General features: G+C 47.8%; 1 protein-coding gene across 2 annotated transcripts in view; it reads right to left on the bottom strand.

Moving 5' to 3' along the window:
* Positions 1-27583, bottom strand: part of SLC24A3 (solute carrier family 24 member 3) — a 109072-nt gene that overhangs the window by 29375 nt on the left and 52114 nt on the right. For both annotated transcript variants that reach the window (XM_063152673.1, XM_063152672.1), the window contains exons 3-7: positions 26580-26656; positions 18604-18678; positions 15929-16013; positions 14259-14362; positions 3193-3267 (exon numbers count right to left, since the gene is read on the bottom strand). In XM_063152673.1, the coding sequence (XP_063008743.1) occupies positions 3193-3267; positions 14259-14362; positions 15929-16013; positions 18604-18669 (330 nt within the window). In that variant the 5' untranslated portion in view covers positions 18670-18678; positions 26580-26656. The remainder of the gene's footprint in view (positions 1-3192; positions 3268-14258; positions 14363-15928; positions 16014-18603; positions 18679-26579; positions 26657-27583) is intronic.

Here is a 27583-nt window from a genome sequence, read left to right on the forward strand (position 1 = left end):
AGTGACCCACCAGCAGATCCACAGCAAGCTCTGCAGCTGCTGCCATGCCCTGCTGGGTCCAGGGTGTTGTTCCCATCAGCTCAGGGTGACCATCATCCCAGCTGACTGCAGCTACTGACAGCCCCTTTGGCAACCTGCCGATGGACAGGCACTGTGGCTTCCCCAACAGTGCTGGGGATGCACCTCCTCCCTGAGGGAAAGACCAGCGCCATGCTGAGGGGTGTGAGGGAAGGGTGAGGGAAGGACAAGCACCATGCTGAGGGGTGTGAAAGAAGGACCAGAGCAATGGCGAAGGGTCATGAAGGAAGGGGTGTGAGGGAAGGACCAGCGCCATCCTGAGGGTTGTGAGGGAAGGGGCGTGAGAGAAGGACCAGAGCCATGGCGAAGGGTCATGAGGGAAGGGGTGTAAGGGAAGAACAAATGCCATGGTGAGGGGTGTGAGGGAAGGGGTGTGAGGGGAGGACAAGTGCCATGCTGAAGGGTGTGAGGAAAGGACCAGCGCCATGCTGAAGGGTGTGAGGGAAGGACCAGTGCCATGCTGAGGGGTGTGAGGGAAGGTGCATGAAGGAAGAACCAGTGCCATGCTGAGGGGTGTGAGGGAAGGACCAGTGCCATGCTGAGGGGTGTGAGGGATGGACCAGCGCCATCCTGAGGGGTGTGAGGGAAGGTGCATGAAGGAAGAACCAGCGCCATGCTGAGGGGGGTGAGGGAAGGGGCACGAGGAAAGGACAGGCGCCATGCTGAGGGGTGTGAGGGAAGGGGTGTGAAGGAAGGACACGCGCCATGGTGAAGGGGCATGAGGGAAGGAACAGCACCTAGGTGAGAGGTGTCAAGGGAGAACCAACGCCATGGTGAGAGTTGTGAAGGAAGCAGCAGCACCATGGCAAGGGGTGAGGGAAGGGCCCACACTGGCAGTGGCTGAAGGCCCACATTGGCAATGCCTGAAGGCTCACAGGGACAGTGGCTGCCATGCTCCATGTCCAGGCCCTTCCCCTTGTCGTACCCTGCCATTCCCCGTGCCTCCAGTCCTGCTCCCAGCACAGCGGGATGGCTGCAGAGGGCCCCATGGTGCCGGTGCCTCCACAGGAGGCTGAAGCCGGAATCACATGCAGCCCTCATGGCCCCATGATAGGCTGTGGTCCATTTGGCCCTTCCAAAGCACCAGCAGGGAAATGTGTGACCACACCAGGGATTACAGATCCATGGCTGTGCCCCAGGTAAAGAGGAGGGAAAAGGAACGAGGCCCTGAAAGCACAGCGAACACTTCCCCTTGGCCATACAGCCATAAATAGCAATTCCTGTGTGACAGCCGGCACGAGGCAAGAGTTACACTGGTTACTGGAAGAAAACATGACCACAAAGCGTTGTAAATTACAGTTCCCAGTCACTGTGATCTAATCTGACAGGGCCTGTTTTAGGTTACAATGTTTTGGTGTGATGGGAGGTGAAAGTGTGTGCACTGACTTCTGTGACTAAAAATAACACCCATCTCAATTTTGCCTCTAATGACTCTGACCATGTCCCTTCAAGTTAAGATGCACATGCATCTTTTTCCTTTCAAGAGAACAAGGAGCAAGTTTTGCCAAACTCTACTAGAAGACAAATAATACTATTATAAAGTTAAAAAAAATCATAGGGCTGAATCAAGATGAATTAAGTACAGTAAATGTGGTTTATATCCACTTCTAACCTCTGTGGTTCAGGGTTCACTAAATGGCTTGGAGCAGCAAACAGGTGAGTCTATACTGCTCTATTTCTTACAAGAGCATTGTAAGAAATACTTCCTTTTCTAGTGCAAATAGAGACAAAGTCATATTGATTTTTCCAGCACAGTATCAAGCTTTTTAAAGTTGCTGTATCTCAGCATTGGAAGGAATATATTTATTGCCCCTCAGGTGTATTTATGATTACTAAAGATACCAGTGGAGTGCAACTTTTAACACAGCACCACAGGCTGTTGTTTAAAACACCATGAGAACAAACTCCTACAAACAATATAATTCTTTAAGATTGATTACTCTATTCCAGCTGCAGAGAAGTCTCAATGCCCTCATATGGAAAAATTGTCCCTGCATGCAAAGCGCTGAAGTGTCTTCTAAGAGGTTCCTGTCAAGGGGTCAAAACAAAACCAAAAAAAAAAAGCTTTTTGTTTTGCACCTCACTGCTAGCAATTATGTAGAAAAGTTATTTTTCACCAGGTAAAAAATGGCTGGCCTTGCACTATGGGGAATAAAAGTACAAACAGGTAGAGAAAGATCCCCTGTTTGGGACAAGGCAAATGGAGACCTTTGGAGCTACAGAGTATATCTGGAAACACGGGGCTTGAGAAGCAGGAAACAAACCAAAACCCCCTGTTGAAACACACCAACCAAAGTAACCCAGACTTCAAGCAACCCTCTTCTGATTCTAAAGTCTCCTTCTTGCTGACATATAGAAGTTAACCTCCCAAAATCACTCTTCCTGCCTTAGGGAATCTAGGGTACTAGGTTAGGGTGGGAGGAAAAAAAGACATGCAACTGCTACATGAAAACTCAATTTTTACATTTCCTGGCACTGCTTGGTACTGGTTGCAAAGGTAATGCTAAAATGATAGCAGTGTCTTTATTTAACTCTTGTGCCAAATTTTTTTCAAAGAATAGCCCAATTCTGAAGAGATTTGGAGCATTTTCTGAGCTTGATGAAAATCGTGGTAGGCACTAAGAACTGTTGAAAGTGTAGATTTTGTTTGAGGACTTGCTGTCAGCATGCACTGAACCTGCCCCTATTATGTGTGGGAAAACTAACCTGAAGGTTTTCTAGTAGCTGCTCAGGATCCCTCTCCTCTGGGCACAAGTGCTGCCTCCGTACAGGTTAGTGACATGCATTTCAGGAAGTCATGAGGGCCAGGAGAGCACTGACCCACCACTGCAGGCCTGCCTGGGGGCTCAGAACGTGGGTTTAGCTCTGTCCCCATGTCTGCACAGGGCCACCATGACACTCCTCCACCTCCTGCTCTCAGGCCAAGCTTCCCAGCAGAACCAGGGAAACCAAGAGCAGCTTTCCACAAGCAGGAATCCCCATGAGTGCTCGAGCTGGGATGTCAGCTACATGACTGTTATGCCACCTTTAGAGGTGGCAGCAAACATGGGCTCCCACAGATGAAAAACCTTCACAAACAGCAGACATGGGCACCCAAAACCTTCAGAAACTTACCACGATGAGTGCAACAACAGACAGCGTGTAGTAGATCGAATCTCTCAAGAGACTCCACGATGACAGCGCAACAACCTGGGGAAAGAGGCAAAGACAAGGTGTCAGCCAGGCTCTGCAGCACGACTGCCACACCAGCAGAGTGTGCCCAGTGCCACCTTTGTGGGGAGATGTCCCCACACATGCTGGGAACTTGTGGAAGAGGCTTAAGACAGGAAACAGTTTCTGTGGCTGCTGGGGGGACAGCTGCAAGGGAGACAGGAACTGCCACATAGCAAGAACCTGTGGACTCAGCTGTCCCTCATGTCAGGCTGTGTGTCCCCACAAAATCTGTGAGGGCTGCTGCTTTACAGGAAGGTAAAGCTCAGGTTTTACCAGCACAACCACACTGATGAGCATCACTACAGCTCTGTGTGCACCTACACAGGTTTTGGGACAAACACTCAAGTCAACACTCCAGCAAAGTGTAACAAACAAAACCCAGGAATTTGGATGCAACAGAGAATAAAAAGGGATCACTGTGCAGTTCATGTCACTTGTGACCTTCCAAAGCCAAAGAAATGAGGAAGAATTCTCACTGCAGGCTGCACGAGCCTGCAACTCAGAAGAAAATACCACTGAATAGTGAGTTAATCTTTAATTTCATTAATAGTATTCAAAAGGACAGATTAAAAGCATTCATGTGGAGGTAACATCTTCAATATGATTCTATTTTTTGCAGCTCTATGAAGTCCCCTCAGTATAAGCTTCTCCTCAAATCTGTATTTCCCAGTCCTGGAGTGCATTTCAAACACTCTGGATCAAATCCTTCAAAGGTGCATAGCTGAAGGAGAAAGATGGGAGATGGTTCATTTTCACTGATTTGGATCTGAACATATACATTAATTTTCTGACTGTACCCTCCAGTCATACTTGTGCATCAATTCAGTCACATGAACAGTAACATCATTTTCAGTTCTATTTCAGTGTCAGCAAAAATAGTTTCCCAAATTTCTCCAATATTGGAACTTTCCAAAACTGCTAATGAAACAAATGCTGTAAAAAGATACTGACCATTATACCTGAAAAATCTCTACAGTCTCTTAGTAGCATCGTTTTCTAAAAAATTGATGTCATTTATGCCCAGTGCAAAGTCTCTTTATGCAACCATTTACATGTGAGAAACTCCTACATGAAGCAAAAAATGCAGGCTTTTAAAGCCCTTGGGTCAAACCAGATTTCTACCAGCTGACAATACATTCCAAGGCACACAGACATAGATAAATGGAGATGGTTTCTGATGGAAATTTCCAAATGTAGGAACATGGAGCTGGATTCATAATTCTATTCAGAGATCCTCAATTAAATCTCACATTTTACATCAGCATATCCATTCTGATTGAGCAAATTTTGAGAGAAAGTTTATAGAATTATAGGAAACTATTCCACTCAGCTTTAGGATGCTGCTGAAGGTCCTCTGCACTTGCCTCAGCATGGATGCATGCTGGTGGGGATTTTACAACTGTAACTTCAGCTCTGCACACAGAAGTGCAACTTCAAACTTCAGAAGAAGTGCAACTCTGCAAATTTCACTTTTCTGAAGCCAAGGACAGCCCCCACAGGAAGAGGCTCTGTCTCATAACCTGTGTCCCTGGCCTTAAAGGTGTCACCAGGCAGCACAGCACACCTGTGAAAGCAAGGTGCCTGGCTATAAGGAGTCAAAAGTAGTCTTCCTCCTGTTCTTTGGTATTCTACAATGATCTTGAAGGATAATATTTTCCCAAGGCATTTTCCTGAGCACAGTAAGATCCAGATGCTTAAATGCAGCTTTCTAGCAGGGACCTACAGCACAGAACTGACAGACCAAGATCCTGTGGGAATCACAAGGAGCCTTGTGCTGATTCCAGATTGGATTGTAGGGGAACGTGCTCATGCCTGGCACCTGCACAGGCTGCCCTCATTTCACAGACATTAGAGTAGGTCTCCCTGATGCAATAACTGTGGGGCAGCTAAATCTCAGACATCTTTGGGGCCCGAGTCACCTATCTGAAGTTTCTCAACCATTTGATCCATGTGATACAGGGAAGCCATGCATATAAGGCAACCATGTACCGAGGACTCCACATAAACCTTAACATGCTGGAAACTACTGAAATTGCAGATCAGCAAGGCAGAAAAGAAATGAGGGAAGCAACCAGCTTGGGTAAAAACATGATCAAATTTGAGTTTTAAATCAGCAATACTGTCATATTGTAACCCAGCAGTGAGCTGGTCCTGTGGGAGCTGAGCATAAGGAGGCATCTGTAGAGCCACTGATTGTCAGTGCAGTGATGTTTCCTCCTTTTGAAGTGAGTACCTGAAATCTAAACACCAGACAAATACCTCTTAGTTATCCCTTGACCACTTAGTGGGGACTGAACCCAGTTCACCTGAGCTGAAAAGAAAAGCTCTGAAGTCAAGGCTTGAACGAGAGCGTCCCCTGATGCTCCACACAAGACACACTGAGCCTGCTCCCCTGCATGCTACAGCATCACTCCTAAGGGTAAACATACCCATAATAGCTACCTGGTCTCTCACAGGTAAACTTTCACCCTGCAAAATCCCACATATAAAATTCACTACTCAGAATGCTTACTTCCCTTTTTGATGGGCCGGGGAGCAGAAAAATCAAGATTTTCTCAGTTCTAGCTTGATTTTTGAGGTTTGTAACTCCCAAAGCTGTGGCCCTGTGCAGCACACACCACCTTCTCCACTTAGCACAATGTAGAGATCAGCTACCAGAGGGAAAATTTCCCTAAAATCAGACACTGGGGTCTGCTTCCTGTAGCACTGAAGTTGGCTCAGGGCAACCAGGACCTCAGTGGCAATATGTCCCACGCCTCATCCTAGGACTTCACCTCTTATCCTCTGTAAAAATGACCCTTCTCTCTTCTGCTCATCCAAATTGTTTCTCTGCTCTTCGGAGCATGGAAGCTCTATCTCCACCCAGGAGATATCCATCACCAGAGGCCACCCTGTTGGTGGCTGTTTTCCAGCCTGCTCTGCCCACAGCAACAATGGGCCCAAGACAAAGCAGATGTGGCAGAACAGGGCTGCTGCTCCCTCCTTGGCAAGGATGTCCAGAGGCATGTGCACTTCTGAGTATTCTGGCTGCTAAAATTCCAGGGGAAGCATGCAATCCCATCCATGTTCTTCAGGGATCTTCTTCACTCTGAATTGTTTTGAGGGTTTTCCTCATCTCATGGCTGGTTCTTCGCCTGACATTCTCAAGCGTTGATCAGCTACTAACCCTGCTGGGAAATGCCAGGCTTTGGAAACAATCTCCCTAATCTTGTTTCTCTGTTACCCTCTGGCACAGAAGGTCTAGATTTCGAGGTATTAAGAGCTAATAACCTAATTTGCTGATGTGGAGAGGCAGGAATGCTTGGACTAGGGTGTCAAAAGATTAAAGACAATCCCTGCAAGCGATTAGCCGTGAGAGTCTGTGGAGGTCAGCAGAGATGTGCCAGCAGTGAATCCACCACCATCAAAAGGCATCCAGGAGCACAGAATCTGGGTCATTCCTCATGCTGCCCCTCTTTGATGTGGACTGCACAGAGGTGATTAGGGAAGCTCTTAGACCAGCCTAGCAGATGTAGGGATCTGGCTTTCTCTGCTGCCTGAAGAGCTGCTGCTCGCTGTGATCCCTCACAAGCCCCCAAGTGCTGTGTCAGCCCCCTGGGTGAGCTGCAGCCAGCTGTGCTGTGGAATCTCCTCACACGCTGCTCCTGGCTTGCAGGAGCTGCCCTCAGAGCTGAGGAGGAGCCTTCTTCAGCCTGTTGGGGTCCCCTCCAGAAAGGGCTGTGGTGCTCACACCACTGTTCTGCAAACCCTCAATGTGGTTTCAAATCAGCCCCACGGTAAAACAGCAGGATCTCATGCCAAAGCAAGAGAAATGACCAACTGCTGGCCACTGTTACAGGAAGCAGTGAGCTCAGGTGGAGGTCTGGAACAGATTTTCAAGGAATCAGGCTGGCCACAGTTTGCAGTTAATCCATGTCTTATGCATTCAGAATTATACAAAAATAAAAAGGGCTCTATGTCAGGTATCAGAGTATGAGCTCTGCCTTTAAACTTTGCAGCAGACTATTTTGCTCGGCTCAGGTAATTCCAAGGACCTTGCCACCTGCCTGCTCATTCTCACTGGTCGAGGTATCAGTGAAGCATCTCACAGATTAACGGGAGAGAGTGACAGTGCCTTACTTGTACTCATCTTTACATTAAATAAGGCTGTAGATCCACCTGGGGCTGTCAGCAACAAGCCATTGTGGAGCCTCTGCACCTTTCCTGGGAGACACGAGCAGGACTTGGTATGGTTTGGAGGGTGGTGGGTTCCTGATGGCACTTTTGGCACGTCCATAAATCAGGCAAGCAGGTCCAACAGGATCCCAGAGGTGCCATCTCCCAGCGCAGCAGGAGTCCTGACCCCACATCCCCTCCTGGCACACTGAACCACTCCGCCACTGCAGACTTTTTAGACAGAGTCCTGCATGGAAAGCCATTGCTCTCCTGTACAGAGCCCCAGGAAAGCCAGGCAGGCTTTCCAGCAGGCAGTGAGCATCAGCCAGAGGGCCCTGTGCTGGGACAGACTGCACAGCAGGATGTCCTGCACTAAGTGACACTCCCTCTATACCCCATGGCCGTGCCTGAATATCCCAGGACACTACAAGCATCCAGCTCAGTCTCCAGATCATAATTTTGGCCTCAGGGTCTCATGATGCAGCATTTGGGCTTCCTTGAAGCTTTGACCAGTACAACTCCCAGCTTCAGCAAAGCACCAAATATGAGCACAGGTCAGGCCTAATCCTTCTCTCTCAGGCAGTTAAAGCAGCCATGATCTAAGGGACCTGCTGTGAGGAAAGCCTCCTCCCAATTACCAGCCCCCTAATTTCACCTCTGCTTTGCCATTCTCTGCAGAGCTCAGTTGTCACTCTGGCTCCCAGTCTGCACACTGTGCACCAACTCCATCTATTCTCATTACTTCCCCAAGAATATTTGCTTTTTTAGGCCTCTCTTGATATTTTCATCACTGCTGCAGCAATCTGTCTATGTGACATTCTCAGAATGGAAACAGTGGACACTCTCCAAACCTCAGGACAAAGCCAGAAATATTTCCCTGCTCAACTGGTGGTTATAATCATCCATGAGTTATTTGGACCAGCATGTCTCTTTAGTTCAGATTCCCACAGTGCTGAGGCAGCAGGACCCCAAGGCCTCTGCTGGGCCACAAGATCCACAGCAGAATTCAAGGATTGCTGCAGACAGAGGCGTGCACAGAGTAAACATCTCCCAGTCTCTTCAGACTGACCAGTTCTTGCCAGAAGTAAAAAACAGAATTTATTATCTCCCTTATTTACACTATAAATGATTTGAGGAAATATCCTACAAATGGTACATCCATGGTATTGATCTGTGTGTCAATTCTGACAGAGAAAACTTAACCGAAAATGGTGATGGTTTTTGTGACAATTAGGAAGTAGCCTTGGTTTGATGCTGATAGGAATCCATTTGCCACTCTTCTGATTGCCTTGGGCAGCACCTCTGAATTAATGGTATCTCTCTATCCAGAAACTCCATCCCCGCCTCTCTGTCCTGGCTGCACTCTCGGCGCCTTACAGACTGCCTGATGTTCCACAGCATCCTGCCATCATCCATCAGTCCCCCCTGCTTTCCCTGTACCTGGGCTTTCACACACCTCTGTGTGTGCCATGCCAGCAGCTTTAGGTACCCAAGGACCACAGCCTTGGCTTCTGGACTACTTCAGTCTGACCTGTTAGTGTGTCCCATGTCTGCAACACAGCCTGTCAGTGAAAAACCAGGCTCATGGTCACTATAAAACACTGCCAGCACCAAACTCCAATGTGCCCTGGGCTCCGAGAGCAATGAACAGTCCCAACAGCTGGCATTAAGCTCTCCTTAAACTACTTCCCCAGAGTTTTACATGTTTTCTACCAACGTTCACAAACCAATGAAGAAAAAGCAACAGGATTTCAACTCTCACCTTTTAAAACTTCTCCACAGTCAAGAAGAAGAAAATAAAAAAGCTCATGAATGCAATCAAAGCCCAAAGTCAGTAATGGCTGCAATCTGAGTTGTGAGTGAAATTAAAGCTTAAAAGATTAAGAGGCATGCAAGCTGGCTGAATGGCAGAAGTGGGATAAAACAGATTACAGAAGTCCCAGTTGCTTCGTTAAAAAACATTCCACCAGGTTATTAAACTCTGTTTAGTGTCCTGGTCAACACAGGCATATTTTCCACTGACATAACCCATGGCAGCTGATAATTCCTAGAGGCACCTCGGCTGGCACAAGCATTCTGTGACCTGGACAAAGGAGAGCCTGCTGAAATTAGTTTAATTCTTGAAGTAAAAGAATCCCACTGGAAAAGAAGGAGGCAGGTCAGACAGTCACTGTCATCCTTTTCTGCTCCAGTATGTTGAGGAATGATGCCCCATGACAGAACCAATAACTGGAAGAGGATCTGTGGCACAAGCCAGCATTCCTGGTCCCCTGCTCCACCTAGAGAAGCCTGTCTATTTCTGGGGAAAGGTGAAATTGAGAAACTTTGACTCAACTGAAAATCAGAGCAATTAAACACTAATTAACAAATCAAGCCATGCACATTCAAAATGACATGGTAATGCTGGAGTGACTTGCAACTCATGGTTAAGCACACAAGCACTTCTCAGCCTCCTCTGCAGCACTGCAAAACGCTGTGGGTCAGCGCTGGGAGGACAGCATGGCGAGGAGAGAGCAGCAGAGCTGTGAAAACAAGACAAATCTGGATGGGGGAATGTCCAAAAGGGAACAAGCTCTGCTTGTGCTGGCCTGAATGAGAGCTGAATGAAGCAAGGACGGCTTCCGAGAATGCCGCGTCCTTGCCGCCAAGGACGGCGAGAGGGCAGGGGAAGGAGGGGAGGGCTTGGGAAGCACAAACACGAGCGTGAGAGAAGACAGCACAGCTCAACCAAGGCCTGGAGGGGACCCCAGGCTAAGGTCAAGCTCCCCATACACAGCTGGCTTGCAAGCATGGAAAAAGCCCGATGCAATCCATCACAAGGCAGACAGCAGCCTCCTCGCTGCTATCCAGCCTGTGTCCCCGTGAATGCTGCTGGACTACTGACTGAAGGGCTGCATCTGCTGCCATTTCACTCTCCCTCCGTGTTCCCTGACCTCCTCGTTCCCCCTTTGCCAGAAGGAAGCAAAGCACACACAGCAGCTAGAAAACAACAGCTGGGTTATGTGCCTTAGCAGTTGTCTACCTGCAAGGAGAAGTGCTGGTGTCCAAGGTGTGGGGACATAGGAGGAAACAGCTGCAGACACATCCAGCCTGCACTGCACAAGTGGGGAATGAGAACAGCTCCTAACTTATTTCCATACCCTGAAATCATCTACAGCTTAGAAGTTGCATCTACTGCCTGGATGAAATAAGAGAAATCCTCCTCTGGGTGTGAGTGCTATGCAGAGTATTTCAACAGGCTGCAAGAAGAAAGCAGGAGGAGCTTCTAAGGCTCACTGCCACAGGCACATGGGCAGCATTCACTATCCACAGGGAAAACTTGAGCTCTCTCTCCAAACATGCCTTGATCAAACATCTCAACACACACCAGACATGAAGTTCTGCTTCTGGAGAGGCCCAGATTAAGCTATATTTGCAAGCTCTGATTTTCAGAGTGTGGATGCTAGTTTAGAAAACCCAGCCTTTAGGGATGGCGCTTGTCTGGCCATCAAACGCATGGGCAGCCTGCAACCACTGTCACTTTTTTAATTCCTCCGATCCAAAATCTCAGGAGGAGATGAAAACAGTGGAAAATACAATTTCCCTGGCTGCAGAGCAGACTCCTGCATCTCAAGAGGTGCCTGCCTGGCATGGCTAACATCAGCCAGGAGAAGGAGACATAGAGCAGAGGAGTGGGGAGAGCAGAAGGGATCAAAACCACTGGAAGAAAGCTGCTACAGGGGGATGCCTGACCCAAGGCAGGAATCTGGTGAAAGCTTTACTCTCAGGCTCAAGAGCTGGAGGGAGAAGGAACACCATCACCATCACACTTGCAAAAGCAACCACTAAATGTTAGGAGATGTAGTTAAGTCATTGCTTAGTTCCAGACAAGAACAGCCCTGGGGATGAGGGCCCAGGACAGAGGCATTCTGTGTGTGCTCTGTGGAAGGAAGTGGGAATGAGTAGAAGAAGAGGGGCTCATATGGCTCAAGGAGCTGAGTGCTCCCAAGGAGAGCTGGGCTGTGTGCAGACTGACATGGCCACTCAAACCATGGTTTTCCAGCAAGGAAAGCCCCGTGGAGCAGCAGGAGCAGCACCAGGACCCACGAGCATGCCACAGAATCCTATGCACCACGGGAAAGAGCAGGCCTGTGCCAGCTCTAATTGGCCCCTAAAAAGACAAGTTATTCTTTTTTATTTAATCTTTCTGTGCTTTGTTTCCCCATCTTTAAAGCATCCCTTCATCTCACAGAGGTTTGGGGAAGATTAATTAACTGCTCATCAACTGCCCAGATACAATAGCGCCGAGATCGGCAGAAGTTCAAGAGGAAATTAATAATTCTGCCTCTGGAACAGGGCTTGAATAGAGCCTGGTAAATAAGGCAGAAGGGCACAGAGTGAACAATAAGAGAAAACAAAATCCTGAATATCTGCTCATTAAGTGAGCAAAGTCCGTTCTGTGTGCAGAGGGAGGCAGGGAGCCCGTGGAGATCCCAGCAAGAGACTCCGTAATTAAAGCCTGGATAATAATGCACACACACTGGGGGGGCAAATTAAGGGTGCACAGGGAACCCTCACACTGCTATTTTCCAACTTTGCAGTGTTTGACTTTCAGCCTTCACAATGCTCTTTCAATGCCTTTTTTAGGTGTGCAGAGGCGTGGGCACGCTTCCCTTCTCCCGTTCCAGCAGTGGGATGCTTATTCTGATTTATCCTGAAAAGTGTGTGCATACAGCCAGTAAAGGCTTGGAAGAATAAACAATTAGGGCTGGGGCTCAAGCAAATGCATGCCAGTTTTTTGGGGCTGTGCATTTGTTTCTTTTTCTAAACATGGTGCACATAACCAAGTCCAGTCTTTTCTTAGGCCGAAGAAGAATACATCCAACACAGCACATACAAACTGCAACCTAATTTAAAAATAAAACATATCCTGGAGAGGGCTGGACAGTATTTTACAATTCAACTGTTTACTAGTCAAAAATAAAATAAAAAACAGAAATGCAGCAGAAGGCCCCTGCAGGTCTGACCTCTGGGATTCCCAGTCCAGGGGCAATACATCTGAAATTCCGAGGGCTCCAGCTGCTCAATCCACAGGTCTGAGCTCAAAGAAAAAAAAATCCTGGAGCACAGCAAGCAGCTTTGACCAACCCCAGACTCACCTGGCAATTCACTACTGAGATCCAGGTCCCCAGCAGAACAGAAATCTCACCAACAACCACATTTACCACCTATGTTAGTGCCTCTGTACAGACCTTGTTGACAATAAAACCAAACTCCTACTCACACTAACACAAAGCAAATCATGAATCACACCACTAAGAGGGAATGACTTTTTGGTGAAAGGCTGGGAAACAATGAAAAGCATGAACTGATCCAGAGTTTTATCTAAAACATTGCAATTATTGACACTGACATTTCTTATTTGCTCACTAAAATCACAGTTCCACACGGTGACGTCAATCATTCCAGTGCTCACCCACCCTCTGAGGGTTGGACTGCAGCAAAGGGAGGTTATGTGACTTGACAAAACCACACACAAATCATCAGCAGAGTCCCAAGGAAAACAAAGATGGGGCAAAGCAGTCAAAATCTCAACGCTTGGCTTGAAAGAAACTCACAGACTATGCTTAGGATGACTTGAACTTCTGAAAGCTACCACGGCTGAAGATGTTTTACAACAGCATTTTGGCTGTGATTTATCTTTCTGAAACAACAATCTCCCATCTGCAAAAGGCCTCTGACATTCTGACATTCTCTGTCAAGCCCCAAACTCCAGCAGGTCTTTTCCAAAGCTGTGATTTGTAGCCAATTTTTAGCAGGTTTGAGGCATGCAATCAATATTGTGGAGAATAAAAATCAGAATTGGCTCCTCTGCCATCATTAACTGCTAGACAGTTAATCACCTTCATTTGCATGAAAAAAGCAGCCTGAGAAGGAAGTCCTGTTGATGACAGGAGAAAACCTCTGGGGAGCAGAGCCTCATGCCCTGGGAAGGCTTTGGTCATTAAAAATTTACCTCAATTAACTGGGTTTTCACAGTAAGAGTTACAGCAGAACCACTGACACACCGAGCATCTGTAGCTGCCAGCTGCATGCTGCATGCAAATCAGGGCACGTGGGTGCTTAAAAAGTACTGCTGTGACCTTATCCTGAGGCCTCCTCACACTGAAAATGTTCACCTTCAGCCTGCAGAACTTCCCTGCTAATGAAAACAGAACTGAATCATAAGGAAAACAGAACTGGATCATAAGGAAAACCCCATCTCTCTGCATGCTTTCCCACACTGACCAAGGTCTTCTCACTTCTTCTTCCATTGCCCTGTGCTGGTAACATGACTCTGCTTCTCCTCTTTACAAATACGTCTGCACAGTAACACGCCAGAGAACATTTATGAGATTGCAAAAACACTTGGCATGTTGGCAAGTGTGAAGGTAAATGCAGATTCAGGTATTTAATTATACAGTCAATCATGTCTGCAATTCAGACAGCAGCTCAGATCTCACAGCTTAATTGCTTTAATTTCAGATGAATAGCTTGTGTTGTCAGCAGTGGTTTGACATGCTGGAGAGCAGTCACAAACTACACGAGGAGCAAACAACCAACATTTATTCCTCTGCCCACCCACACACCTTGGGCAGCTCAAAATGCCTGAGCTGACCTTTGCTGCCGCTGTTTTTCATTTCCAAAATGCAGGAGGAACAGCACAGGGTGCGATTAAAAACAGCAAAACCAGAGAAATTTGTGGCAAGGTGGTGAACCTGGCATCTGATTTTGCAGTACAGCCAAGGCACAGGGTGAAGCAAGAACTGTAAGGAATCATTAAATGCTCTTACCTGTCCTGCAAAAAGCCCACACACACCAATAATACAGAGGATGTTGAACACAGCCGAGCCCACGATGGTTCCAACGCCCACGTCTCCTTTTGTGATGAAAACACCTGAAAAACAAGTGCAAGAGAAGCTGTGTAAATGGGAAAGAGCTGACTTTTCTTCACATAAAATTGCAGACCTCATACCCTATTAATGACTCTAAAGGCAAACTGCAGAGAGTTGCTTTCTGAGGGGACTTGAATGGATTGTGTGATGGAAACCAAGTACATCCAAGTTATGAACTTCCTGCTATTGTGACCCAACATTATGGCAATACACACCACAAACACTGCAAGCTCATGGTAGCAGCTGGTGGGACACAAATCCACAGGAAGCTGTCTCCCCTAAGATATTCCCTGAGCAGTACTCTGCTCCTTCCCATATCCCCATCCCAACTGGCTTCAGTGGGATGAAGCTTCAGTAGAAGCTGGAGATGATTCAGAGCTGTCTGGCCACAGCTACTCACAAGCCAAGTGATGCCTCTCAGGATGAGTTATGGGGCTATACCACAAGCTTTTTTCAGAGCTCTTCTGTCAAATTTGGTTAAAATTGGCCAATGAGGTTAATGGTGAGGGAGATGAACTGACAGACACATGCATCACCGTGCTGCACAAAATCCTTTCCTTAGGAAGACAGCCTAAAAATAACACTCCATCTCCTGCTAGCTGTCAGTCTGTTTAAATTCACCTCTTGCTTTTAAGGTTCCAACACCAGTTCACATATTTTCTCCAGCTTCATCCTTTTCTCAGAAACACAGAAGCCCTCACCTGCCAAGTGGCACAGGGCACCTGGCAGGTTACACCACAGCAGGAAAATGATCCTGGTGACCATCAGGGCTTCTCTAAGTCACCTGAAGGAATCTGGTACTATTTTCACCCTGGTGCTGCACTACCCTTAACCAAAGGACAATCCCAATTTGGTGCAATTTAAGTTCCCAAATGATAAGGCTTTGCTTGTGCAATCAGACCTCTGCAGAGCACATAGCTTTACAGCAGGAACACTTCACCCTCTTGATGTGGTTGGGTAGAACATCACTCTGTAGCACTGCCTGCAGTCCCTCTCTGAGAGTTTCCCAGGTTTTGCAACTTAAGGATGGTTGAATCCCTTCATCACACTTCCCATAAGCAGAGAGCTGCTTTGGAAATGTGATGCTCTGACAAGCTGTTGCTGTAAGAAATAATTTCAAATCCTCTTCTCCTCCCCACTCTGGCTTTTCCAGGGAAAAGCAGTGTTGGAAGACTAACCAGAGGGGAGGTGATGGCAGAGAACCTGCCACTGAGGACATGAACAGTGTGCCAGGGTACCAGAGAGGGAAATCTGGGGGAAATCCTTTCCCACAGGGCCCTGGAGCAGGGTGGCAGACAAGGCAGGAAAGTGGACAGGAGAGGATAATGTAGGTGAAACCTGGCTAATGGGCAGCTATGGTAAAATGCCCACTTGTCCTGGCTTGGCAGGGTCAAGACAACAGTACCCCCAGAGTCAGTTCACCTTGACTGTGGCAAGGACTCCCCACAGTCAGTGCCATGTGTGCCCAGTGTTACAACAAACCTTGCAGGCACACAGCAATGCCATTTCAGCCCTGAAAACAGCCAGGGAAACTGGAAGGTTTAGGGAAGCAGCAGCAGGCTCCTTACCTATGACAGATGTGAAGAGCTCAGGAGCAGAGCTTCCTGCTGCCATGAAAGTTGCCCCAGCCACATCTTCACTGAGATGCAAGCGCTGCAGAGAAACACAGTCACTGATTAGCTGAGGAATCCCACACTGAGCAGCTGAAGGAATTCCAGTCCCAACGTTAACCTGCCTGCTGAAAGTGGGTACCTGTAAAGTTTTGTGTACACAAAGGTTAAGTATAGGGGAAAAGCCACCACAGGCACTGGCTACTGAAGTGAGCATCACCTGGCAGAGAGGGCAGGTTATGCCAGAGACACTTTTAGAGAGGAGGGAAAGGTCACCATTGCAGCCAACAGGGAAGGCAGGTTCACCACTCATGGGTTTGTGTGCTCCACAACTCCAGCACCACACACCTCATCTTTCCCACTTTCCCCTGTAAAGGGCAGGGACAGGGCTCAGGCTTCATTCACCTCCAGCCACCTTCTCTGGCACAAGTTATGCCTTGCTTTATCCTCTCCTTACCCCCTTTCTCCTGGACTACATCACTGACCTCCTGTACCTGTTCCTCAGCAGTACTCAGGGACTGTCTAAAACCTGGGGCTTCTGGAAGGGAAAGGACCCACTGTTCTACAAAAACTTCATCAGCATATGCTGCTTCCAAAGATTTCCTTGGTTAATTACACCCTCTGTGTTTGCACTCCCACTGTTCCATCTGCACCGGCTCCCACTGAGCCAACACCCATCTGCATCTGCTCAGCAGATGCCACAAGGCACTGAAGAGGAGCAACAACCACCCTGAGCTGTTACTACACCAAGGCAGCAGCTGCCACTGTGGGAGCACAGGAAAGGCAGCCAGGAGCATGAGGAAGGCAGCTCAGGGTGGTGGGAAGTGTCCCTGGCAGAGCTGGCTTGCCCCCCAGCCTGGCAGGACACAGCAAACCTCCCTCTGTCCCCATTCCCCTGCACACTGCAGGGCTCCTCTGCTGTTTCCTCCTCGCCTGAGTACCTTTGCACAGAGACAAGAACAGAAATCATCACAGCAGCCTTTTCTGAAGATTCCACAATGGGTATTCCTCACCCCTAAGGGAGGGTAACTCTGTCCACTGCCCACACAGAGGTAACATTTGTACATAAATTATGGGGACAAGGGAAAAGGACAGGATGTGCCCTCACCAGGAGCGCCCTTGAAGCAGAAGACCACAGCACTGCTGGAGTGCTATAAAGCTTGTGGAACCTGATAAGGTACAGATTTATGGAAAACGATTTAAAACAGGATTAAAACTATCATGAAAGAAGTTCACAGGACCAGAGGCAGATCCTCAAAGGCCAGGTTCTTCTGCAGGATGCTCTGTGAAACTATGGAGACATCCATCCTACAATAGCTGCTGGAACTCATGGTGGTGCCTCTTGAGAGCAAAGCCACCAGCCAAGGGGGCACATCCACCAGACAGCTGTGCTGACATCATGGCAGGGTGGTTTGCCCTTGGGCATACTGACAGCACCCCAAAATACAAGCCTCTCCTGGACAGTGCTCACTCAGCTCAGGTTTTGTTCACCCACAGACACCTGAGCCAGCTTCTAGAGCCACAGTTACCAGTCAGGTTCACTTGCCTGGGAGAGGGGAAGTCAAAGAACTCAGTGTGTCCACATCCCCCAGCATCTCCTATCCCCATTCCCACACCAGTGTTCCCTCTCCTGAACCTTGCAATGGGGTTCCCCAGATTCAGGCCCAGAGGGTGCAGCAACTCTGCAGGACAGAAGCTCCTGCCTTATGTTGTTACCTTTCAGTTACCTCTATACTTAAGCATCAAAAGTGGAATTTCCTGGGGGCTTTTTTCTTTGATGATGCAAAAAAGGCCCACACAGCAGAGTGCTGAACTTTAACTATCAGATTAATTTGGAGACAGCCTCCATCAGTGCTGTCAGCACAAATTATTTGCCCTGTCAGCTCCCACACCTCTCCCAGGGCCAGCACAGCCCACGCCCTGACGGGTGACACTTGTTCCCAGGCACATGGACAGGTGTCTTCTACAAATGGCACAGATCTCTCACTGCCAAAACCAGCCATATTCTCCCCTCACAGAGATTTCACTGCTGGAACTGACAGCAGATATGGCTCGCAGTAATTTTGGGCACATGGTCTGTGCTCGCTCTGTGGCTGTCCGAGCTGATTTAGGCAAAAATGTTCTCCTTGTCTTCTAAAATGTAGGCATCCTGACCTTACCAAAGAGAAACAGAGTCCCTTGTAATTGCTGGAAGCATTCACAAGCTTCTTTACAGCTGACCTAGCTGTCCCTGCTGCTTTACAACTCACACCCACACAACACAAGGTCTGACAATCATGACTGTGAGGGCAGGGTACGAGATCCACGGTTTCTACCAGGATAAATCACCAGAGGTTTTAATTTCTGTCAGCTAAGGCTAGGGCCTGGTATTTCTGCAGAGACATCTGCAAAGACACAAAAACATGAGGCAGCAGAACCACCCCAGTGGGAATGCCTGGAGCACCTGGAGAGCCTGTCCTGCGAGGAAGAACACAGAGCTGAGTCAACGCACACACACGTCATGTTGAGCAACAAGACAAGCAGCACAGGCAGCACTGCAGGACAACAGCAAATAAATACACCATCACCACAGCCCAAGGCTCTCCAGAAGTGCTGTGAAAGCAGCACAAGAGGAAGGAACATCTAACACTCACTTCACAGATCTTCTCCAGCGAAGGGACGAAGAAGTCATCGCAGACGATTGCCAAGGCGTAGAACATGTACACAGCCTGCAAGGGAGGAGAGAGAGGGCTGAGTCTGGAGACTGTCACACACAACTGAATGGCAGCAGCCCAACCCATCCCAGGTTTCATTTGGTACAGACTTTGCAAGAAAATAAAATGCTCTTGCAAGAAGAATTCATAGAGCTGTCCGGGATGTAACTGAAAGATCGTGGAGTATTTACCCGAAAGTTCTTATAAACTATCAAAAGCTGCCAACATTTTATCTTCACCATAAAGGCTGCTCTTTTTTTTGCCTTTTTTAAAATTCTCTGGACATTGCTAATCCACATTGAAATATTTTTGCTTTCCTTCTTTTTTACTCTGGACATTACTAAGCCACACTGAAGTACTTTCGCCTTCCTTTTTCTCCCTGTTGGGCAGTGCAAGGCTTTTCTATCACTGTGTTCTGTAAAAATCTAAACCCTGGAGGAGTAATTTTTGAAATCTAGTGTTCTGGAAAAGAAGCTTTTTTTTCTGGACTGAAGTGCCCTGCCATGTCACCTAGGTCCCAGCAGTAAATCTTGCTGAACTTCACATAGGAAAAAATATAACCAAGGGGGAACACAGGACTCAAAAAGACACTGGGCCAATCAGTTCTTTAATTTCATGCAAGAAACACTTAATCTGGGTTTCTGTACTATTAAACAGAATGTGCTGGGGCCTGATCTCTGCCCCAAGAGGCAAACAGTGTGGCTCACATGCACACAGCAAAGCCCTGGAGGGCAACCTGGCCCATCCTGCCCACAGGGAAGGAGCTCACTCCAGAGTTACTTCCACAAGCAGTGCAGCTCCAGTGACTGACTACAGCTGAGAGAAGTGGCCAATATTTGTAGAAAAACAGTGTATTAATCCTAGGGAACCACAGTTCCAAGCACATCACCCACAGATCCTCTAGCTTTGCTTGTTGATGAAGTCCTGCAGAAGCTCAGGCAATGTGAGGAGACCAGAGTACTTTTCTCTGGAGGGAAAGCAGAAATAAAAATGGCCTCCAGTTTTTTTGTTCTTGTTTTGATTTTCCAGGAACAGGTTTAAATCCCCCAGCCCCATCAAAAACACAGATTCTACTTTGCCAGAGTTACAAGTTTGCTGCAAAAAAAAATCAATAATTACTGTACATCTCAGCCATGAAAACTTTTCAAGCTCAAAAATAATTCAAGTGTATTTTTTTCAGGATTAGAGATGGGAATTTAATTATAACAAATGATTTTGACACAATCTTGACACAAGAGGTGCTGGAATGTCACTTGGATAGTTTCTGTGCTCCTTTGTCACTTGCCATAAACATGAGTAAGTGTAACTTAGGCTTTTAGAAAATCTTACACTGCAAAACAGCCCCAGGGACCACAAGAGTAAGCAAAATTCCAGGTCTCCAACTCTGTTGGGTGCAGCAAAGAACCTGATCCTGCAAAGGGAGCACCAGCTGCTGACACAATACCAACTGTATCAACAGAGATAAAGGAAGACAGGAACAAGGATCAGAAAGGGCTCCAGAGAGTGATGTGGCCAAATTCCATTGAAACATAACAGATAAAGGGTGCCTAACTTCAGCTTAGATTTTTGATCTGCTAATCATAATAATCTGCAGTGAGTCATGCCCTCAGTGCCCTGCCCCAACACACAGTAATGCCTCTCAAGAAGGCTAATCTGTGCAGCAGCATCATTCCTGTAAAGTGAGCATGTCCTCTCCATTTGACACGATCCACACCCACGGAGCACAGGGCTCCACATGGCTGCTGGGCTTCCTGCACCTCCCTGAGGCAGGCAAGGGAATGGGGGCGAAGGGGAGGCAACCACCACAGCATCCCATGCCCCAGAGCCCAGGCAGCTCACCCCAGATGCCCCCACACATGCACGGCATTGCACTGTAGGTGTCCACAGATGATGCCACGCTCCACAGGGCTCACAGAGGCACCAGGGCCACCAGTTCTTCAGTTTAGACAATTCCTACTCTGGAATTTTAGATGCACATTCAAATGATGCCAGGGGAGGGACTGTGTCGCTTCCAGGGCACTCAAGACTGCCAAAGCATCCCAGCATCAAAGTGGAGTCTCATGGTGTCCAGGTTTTGACAGGGCACAGCAACCACCTTCAAGGGTGACAAGGGAATTTGCTTTTGTCTGCCCATGCTTTCTCATTAGTAGGATCAGGTACAAGACAAAAGGCAAAAAGGGCACTGAAATGAGTAAGGAACAGAAAAATAAATGTGAAGGAACTGCCCCTCCAGGCTCTTGCTCATTCCCCCCAGGAGTGGGGACTGTATCCCTGCTGCAGGAGCTGGAAGCACTAAAGCAAACCCACTGCACTCCTTAGGACAGAGTGCACTGACCAGGCTGAGCCCACGGCACCTGCACACTCCAGCATTCCCTTTAATGACCTCACTGCTGGCTTTGGCTCTGAGCCTTCCCTAAGTTCATTCAAGTGGGTGCAATAAAGTGCAAAGTGTCAGAATTGAAGGAGTATCTGGCTAAACCCCAGCCTTGTTCACAGCCTAAATCACTGGAAGCTGCCCACAGTCAGTGAACACATGAGGAGAGCAACTGTGACTTCCTTGGAAGTTCTTCGGGCTTTTTGGTGGGGCTTGTTTGTTTGCTTCTTAAACAAACACAACAAAGCAATATTAAGAGTTTGGGCCAGCAGGAACACAAGCAGGAGGGGGCTTTTCTATGCAAGAGGGAGGAGAGGCAGGAGCATCAAGGAGGCCAGTCTGCATGGCATGTCCTGTGAGGAGAGGGCCAACAGCACATCTTGAGATTTCAAGTAAGTCATCCTGAGATTTCACCAAGGAATCACATGGATTTTTCCTTCAGCACATGGCCCCCTGTCTTCATGGGCACCACAGGAGCAGCAGCTCTGGAAAGGAGCAGGGCAGCACAGACTGAAGGGTGTTCCACCTGGAAGTGCCACTGGGAATTAAGGAATTGGTTGGGGGACACAGAATATGGCCTGTGCAATGGCAGCAGAGTACAACACGGAGGACTCAACACACTAAATAAGGCTCAGCCCCAGTTTCATTCAGTTCTAAGTGATGATATGGGAGTCTTTAGCCAGGCAATACACTTTAAAAAACACACTCACTCCTCCTCCCCATCAAAAGGGACATTAAAAAATTAGGAAAATGCAATGGCTCTGCATAAAAGGATTATAAATGCCAGATTAAGTACCACATTAGGACTGATGTTAAAATGACGATTCTAACAAACAGAGATGCAATCTCTGCATCAAAGGTGATTAAGTTTCTTACTCAAAATACTTGTTCCACTGCACAGCACAGAAATGGTCATTCTTCATGTTTGTCCAGCAGTCCTTTGAGCTTCCCATGACAGTCTTGACACTCAACCTCGCTTCACTGAGTGAAGGAAGCTTTTCACAAGAGAGCAGAATGCCGTGGAAGCAGCAATCCCTGCAGCCCTGCCTCCTTCCCAGGGGGCTGTGAAAGGCTGAGGTTGCTGCTGGCAGCAAAGCAGGGGTGGGGTGTCTGCTGCTGCCCCACAGACCCTGCCCTGGGGGGGCAGGACTAGCAAGGGGCCACCCCTGAAACCACCTTAGCCAAGCACAGGGCTTTTCTCAACTCTGACTGCATCATAAACCTGTGGGAACCCAGGAAATTCCTCTGGCGGCTCTGGGGGGCTCGGACACCTTCACACAGAGCCCAAGACCTCTGTGCCTTTGATTCAGCCCTTGGAAAAAACAATTACCAACCCTTATAGGAAGAATTACAAGTTAAAAGGGTTTAATTAGAATAATAGTTAGTTTGTCACCAGGTGAAAAATAGAAATTTTTTGGGGTTTTTAGAATGGGGGCTCAGGGTCCCAAAAATGGAGGAATTTGGGTGTGCCCTTTCCTTCTTTTTTCTTCTTCCTAGCCTCCATCTTCTGGGTGATGTTGGCATTTTTAGATTGGTTTAGAGTAGAAGCTCACTGTCTAACACAGGTGATAGGTATTGGGAAGTTATTGTAAATAATGCACATGTAGTTTTTAGTATTAAAAGGTAACACCGCCTCAGGGGTGGCCAGAGGGTCTCTGTCTGTCCTGCTGAGTTGACCTTGGCATGCCAGGAGAAAGAATTTTATAGATAAGAAACTATTAACAACCTTGAGAATGAGAACAGAAGAGTTCTGACTCCTTCTTCAAGCACTGGGCTGGGAAAATAGACTTTCTAAGACATCTTGGGGTCACTCTGAGCAGCAGAGATTCCGAGACAAACCCACCTAAAACTCCATTGCTGGAGAGAAATTAAAAACCCCAACCAAAGCAGGAAGCCACAGAGCCTGGGTTGACTCTGTCCAGCAGTTTGTGTACCACGATGTGCCCAGTGGTTGGTGTACCACGATGTGCCCAGCAGTTTGTGTACTATGATGTGCCCTGCAGTTGGTGTACCACAATGTGCCCTGCAGTTGGTGTACCACGATGTGCCCAGCAGTTTGTGTACCACGATGTGCCCAGCAGTTTGTGTACCACGATGTGCCCAGCGGTTTGTGTACCACGATGTGCCCAGCGGTGGGTGTACCACAATGTGCCCTGCAGTTGGTGTACCACGATGTGCCCAGCGGTTGGTGTACCATGATGTGCCCAGCAGTTTGTGTACCACGATGTGCCCAGCGGTTTGTGTACCACGATGTGCCCAGCGGTGGGTGTACCACGATGTGCCCAGCGGTTTGTGTACCACGATGTGCCCAGCGGTGGGTGTACCATGATGTGCCCAGCAGTTTGTGTACCACGATGTGCCCAGCGGTTTGTGTACCACAATGTGCCCAGCAGTTTGTGTACCATGATGTGCCCAGCAGTTGGTGTACCACGATGTGCCCAGCAGTTGGTGTACCACGATGTGCCCAGCAGTTGGTGTACCACGATGTGCCCAGCAGTGCTCCCACAGACAGCCAGGGCACTGGAGAAATGAAGCCCCTAAGGAGACAGCCCTGTGCTGCAGGAATGAGATGTGTCTGGCTACTGACCCGATGCAGAAACAGAGACAGGACCCGTCCAGGGCGACCTACATTCCCCAGCTCCTGGCAGGAGGGAGGCAGGGGCTGTCAGAGCCTGTTCCCATGGCTACAGGAGGCAGTGGCAAGGCAGGAGCAGGAGGGATGGATGGCTGAGCACACACACTGCTCCTCCACCCTGCTCTGCCCAGGAACAGGCTCAGCTCTGACCATGCACAGGCTCCGCACGCTGGCAAGACAAAATATCCTGACTCTGCACTCCAGACCTGCTGGAGGAGGCTGGGAGAGGAGGAAGCAACACTGTGCTGTCAAAACACCAGGGTAACGCAGAGACCCAAACCCCCCCATTCTCTCTCAAATTCCCCTTGGGAATTTCTCAGCAAAGCCATTTCCCTCCTGTCTGGAGAGGGTAACTGGTGCCAGTGCCCCTGAGCATGGCAGGGCTGAGGATCTGCAGGGGGACATCAGGAACAAAATGAAACCCAGTAAAAGGCTAAGAGAGCACCTACACAGCCTTCCAGCACCCAAAGGGACTGCAGGAGAGCTGGAGAGGAACTTTGACATGGGCTTGGAGTGACAGGACAAGGGGGAATGGCTTCATGTTGACAGGAGGCAGGGTGGATTGGGTGTTGGGAAGGAATTCTTCCCTGTGAGGGTGCTGAGTCTCTGGCACAGGGTGCCCAGAGAAGCTGTGGCTGCCCCTGGGTCCCTGCAAGTGTCCAAGGCCAGGCTGCACAAAGCTTGGAGTAACCTGGGATAGTGGAAGTTGTCCCAAGCCATAGCAGGGGAGCTGGAACTGGATAATGTGTAAGCTTCCCTCCAATCCAACCTACTCTATGATTCTACAAACAGTGATGTTAAGATTGCAAAAAGAAGCCCCTGGGTGCTGGGGAGCTCCCAGGCTGTAGGAACAGCACCAGACTTAAAATCTAGACCCTGGCCCCTCCAAAGTGAACATCCCAAACCAGTGACTTAGTGGGGAGTTACTCAGCAGCTCATGGAAATGATGAATGGCAGTGAAGCAGTCAGCTGCTGAGCTCTGAAAAAGTATCCAGAAGAAATTAAACACCATAACTCTAACCTGAATTATGGCCTCAGTGGCCCACTTCTTCTTCAAACCAAAGTATTTTCAGTTCAGGCCTAAAGCTATTGCTGACCTGCCCATTTTTCCCACATTTTTCAAGTGCTTAGGGATTAACTTTCATTTTTGTGAAGTATCAGATCATGTTTAGTAATTCACACAGCCCCACTGTGAAGATTTGCTGGGGTCTTTTTTTCCTTTTTATTAAACAATAGGGAGAGGATGCCCTGGGAAGCCTCCTGCTCTTCCCAAGGTCTCTGTGATAGCTTTTGTCCCATTCCTCTGGGTTCTGGAAAACCAGCTTTGCCTTGATGTCCTTCAGAATTAAACATGAAAGCACAGGCAAAGGAGCAGAGAACAACATTTTTACTGCAATGAACAGAAACTATTTAAGGGGAGGTCACTAACATGAGAAGCATGGTGATGACCTCTAATCACCACTGCATTGTCCTCCCCACCATTACAGAGCTCCTTTTACAGTCCAGTTTCCTCAAACCCACGAAGAAACCTCAGTAGAGGCAAAAAAACTCTGTGTCTGTATCCTCCTTCCCCTAAAAAGTGCATTTCTGCTTCTGCTCTGATTTCATCATACATTTGGTAACTATTTCTGGGAGGTAAAAAACAGAACTGGAGGTTCAGAGCACCCCTTCCAACCCAGACTAGAGGCAGGCTGTTAAATGCTAACATTTTCTGTTTTATCTGAGTATAATTTTTTACTTTGATAAGAGGTTTTCTCCAGCTATCTCAGTACTGGAGAGGCTGAATCCAGCCAGGTCCTGCACCTCAAGGACCACAAGACAAAGAGTGGTCAGTAAATTTTCCTAAGTCCACCAAACTGCTGCAGAGAACAATGGAGCACCCATGGAACAATGGATGGAGGGAGCTGCCTTGCTGTTTGCTAGCAGGGAAGAAACTGAGTACATTTCTGCTGGGACAGTGGATGCTTTTCTACTTCTCATTAAAAACAGATTTTTCTCTTTATTCTGAACTAGACAGTTCAGTCCTCCAGACTCCATTTTGGTACATGTTAAGGGCATATTCACAACTGAATTTATATATGAATTTTTAGGAGTATTCTTGTTGGTGATATAAAATCCAGCTCGGGTCCAGTGCTCAGTTTCCAAAACATTTCAAAGCTCCATGTTCCCATGGAAACTTGAGATTCTTGAACTTGCCAGGCACGGTCAATAGCAACGTTACTCAACAAATTTCTGCAGCTATTTAGCCAAAATAAAATCCTTACACAGAGGGCTCACATTAAAATACACAATGCAATCTAATTTATGCTCAAAAAGAAATCATGAATCACTTCTCACAGCTAATGGTGACTGCTCATTTAAGCTGACTAAAAATTGTTAAAAGTATTTGACTAAAAATTGTTGAAAGCTTCTAAACGTGCATTAGGAGCAGGTATTTTCTTGGCTGCTTAAGAATGCCTCTGATGTAACTCAAAGAGCTGATAAAGCAAACTTTCCAATCCATGTAATGCCATGGATATTTCTATGTCAATTATTCCATCCCATAAACTTCAGAGTCCCAGAGTTACTTCTTGCAGAACTCCTGTATCTTTTAGCTCTCTGGCATTTTGTTTTCATCTTAAAGATGTTAAACTGTCCCATTTTCAGAAACAACTTTCTTTTTACTGTGGCCTGACATTCTGATGGTGTCTACAGAAAAAATAAAAATGGGAAGCAAGTTTAAACCATCCTTCCATTATAGACTCCTTTATATCAGAAGATCCCAAGAACAAAAAACATCACATCCCTGACTTCACAGTCCATCCAGGAGATGAAAATGCACTGAAGAGAAAATAACTTCAGAGCTCGTGAGCACACAAGGCCCTGTCCATGCCAGCAGGAGAAGAAAGGCAAAGTCACAACACTTACACAGAGGACGTGCAGGACAACAGCTCCGTGTCTCCTGTCCTCGTTGGTGAAGATGTCATTGGGGAACTCATGGAGAGCTGCAAAAAGCAGGGAGGGGGGAAAGAAAGCTCAGATGTTTAATCAGCTCCTCACACCCACCCCACGAGCTGCTCAGTAACACAGCAAGAGGCGCCCAACCCAGCCCTGCAGCCGCTGCCACAGGCTCTGCCTCACCTCCCTGGGGCTCAGCTTACCTTGAACTCAGGCACCTCCTTCCCCAAATTTTACTGTGCCATTTCCTGCTGCGGCCAGCACCACCCTGTGACCCACAGATGCCCCCCTGGAGCACAGCACGGCTCCTTCCTCGAGGGAAGCACTCAGAGCAGGTGCAACATCTCCTGCAGGGGTTGGCAGCTCTGTTCCCACTGCCCAGCAATCCAGAGAACCATGGAGAGGAGCACAGCAAGCATTTCACAGCCTTTGCTGCAAATGCACTGTTGCAAGTCACCAAAAGACAAATTCCCTCCATTTGCTCAAATGCCTTATTACTGCTCTGGATGTTAACTGGATTATAAAGCTCTTAAGAACAGCCTGGCAATTAGGCTGCAGGAATGGCTTTGGGTTATAAATCAAAAAGCCAGTGTGAAGATGATGGTCTAGCATTCAAGCGCTTCTCAGTAATTCCAGATTTTGAAACAACAGCTTTCTTCTAATGGTCAGTTCTTCACATTCAGCCATCAGCTGGAAAAAATCAAACTGCCTTTCACATCTTTAGCAGGCTCCTTCTGCCTTTCACATCTTTAGCATTAATAAAGCTCCAGCAATAGGGACTTAATTAGCAATTGCACAGAAGATTAAATGGAAAAACAATCCAGCTCACTCTCCTGGTTTTGCTGCCTCTGAAGCAATAACTGAGCAAAAGGCAGCTGCATTTTAATTTTGCTCCTCATGCAAGCAACAGCTCTACCCAGGCACTGCACCAGAGGAGGAAACCATTCTTTTTTACATACAATCTTTTACCCAAA

Source organism: Melospiza melodia, chromosome 3, assembly GCF_035770615.1.
Source record: "Melospiza melodia melodia isolate bMelMel2 chromosome 3, bMelMel2.pri, whole genome shotgun sequence".
Classification (NCBI taxonomy): domain Eukaryota; kingdom Metazoa; phylum Chordata; class Aves; order Passeriformes; family Passerellidae; genus Melospiza; species Melospiza melodia.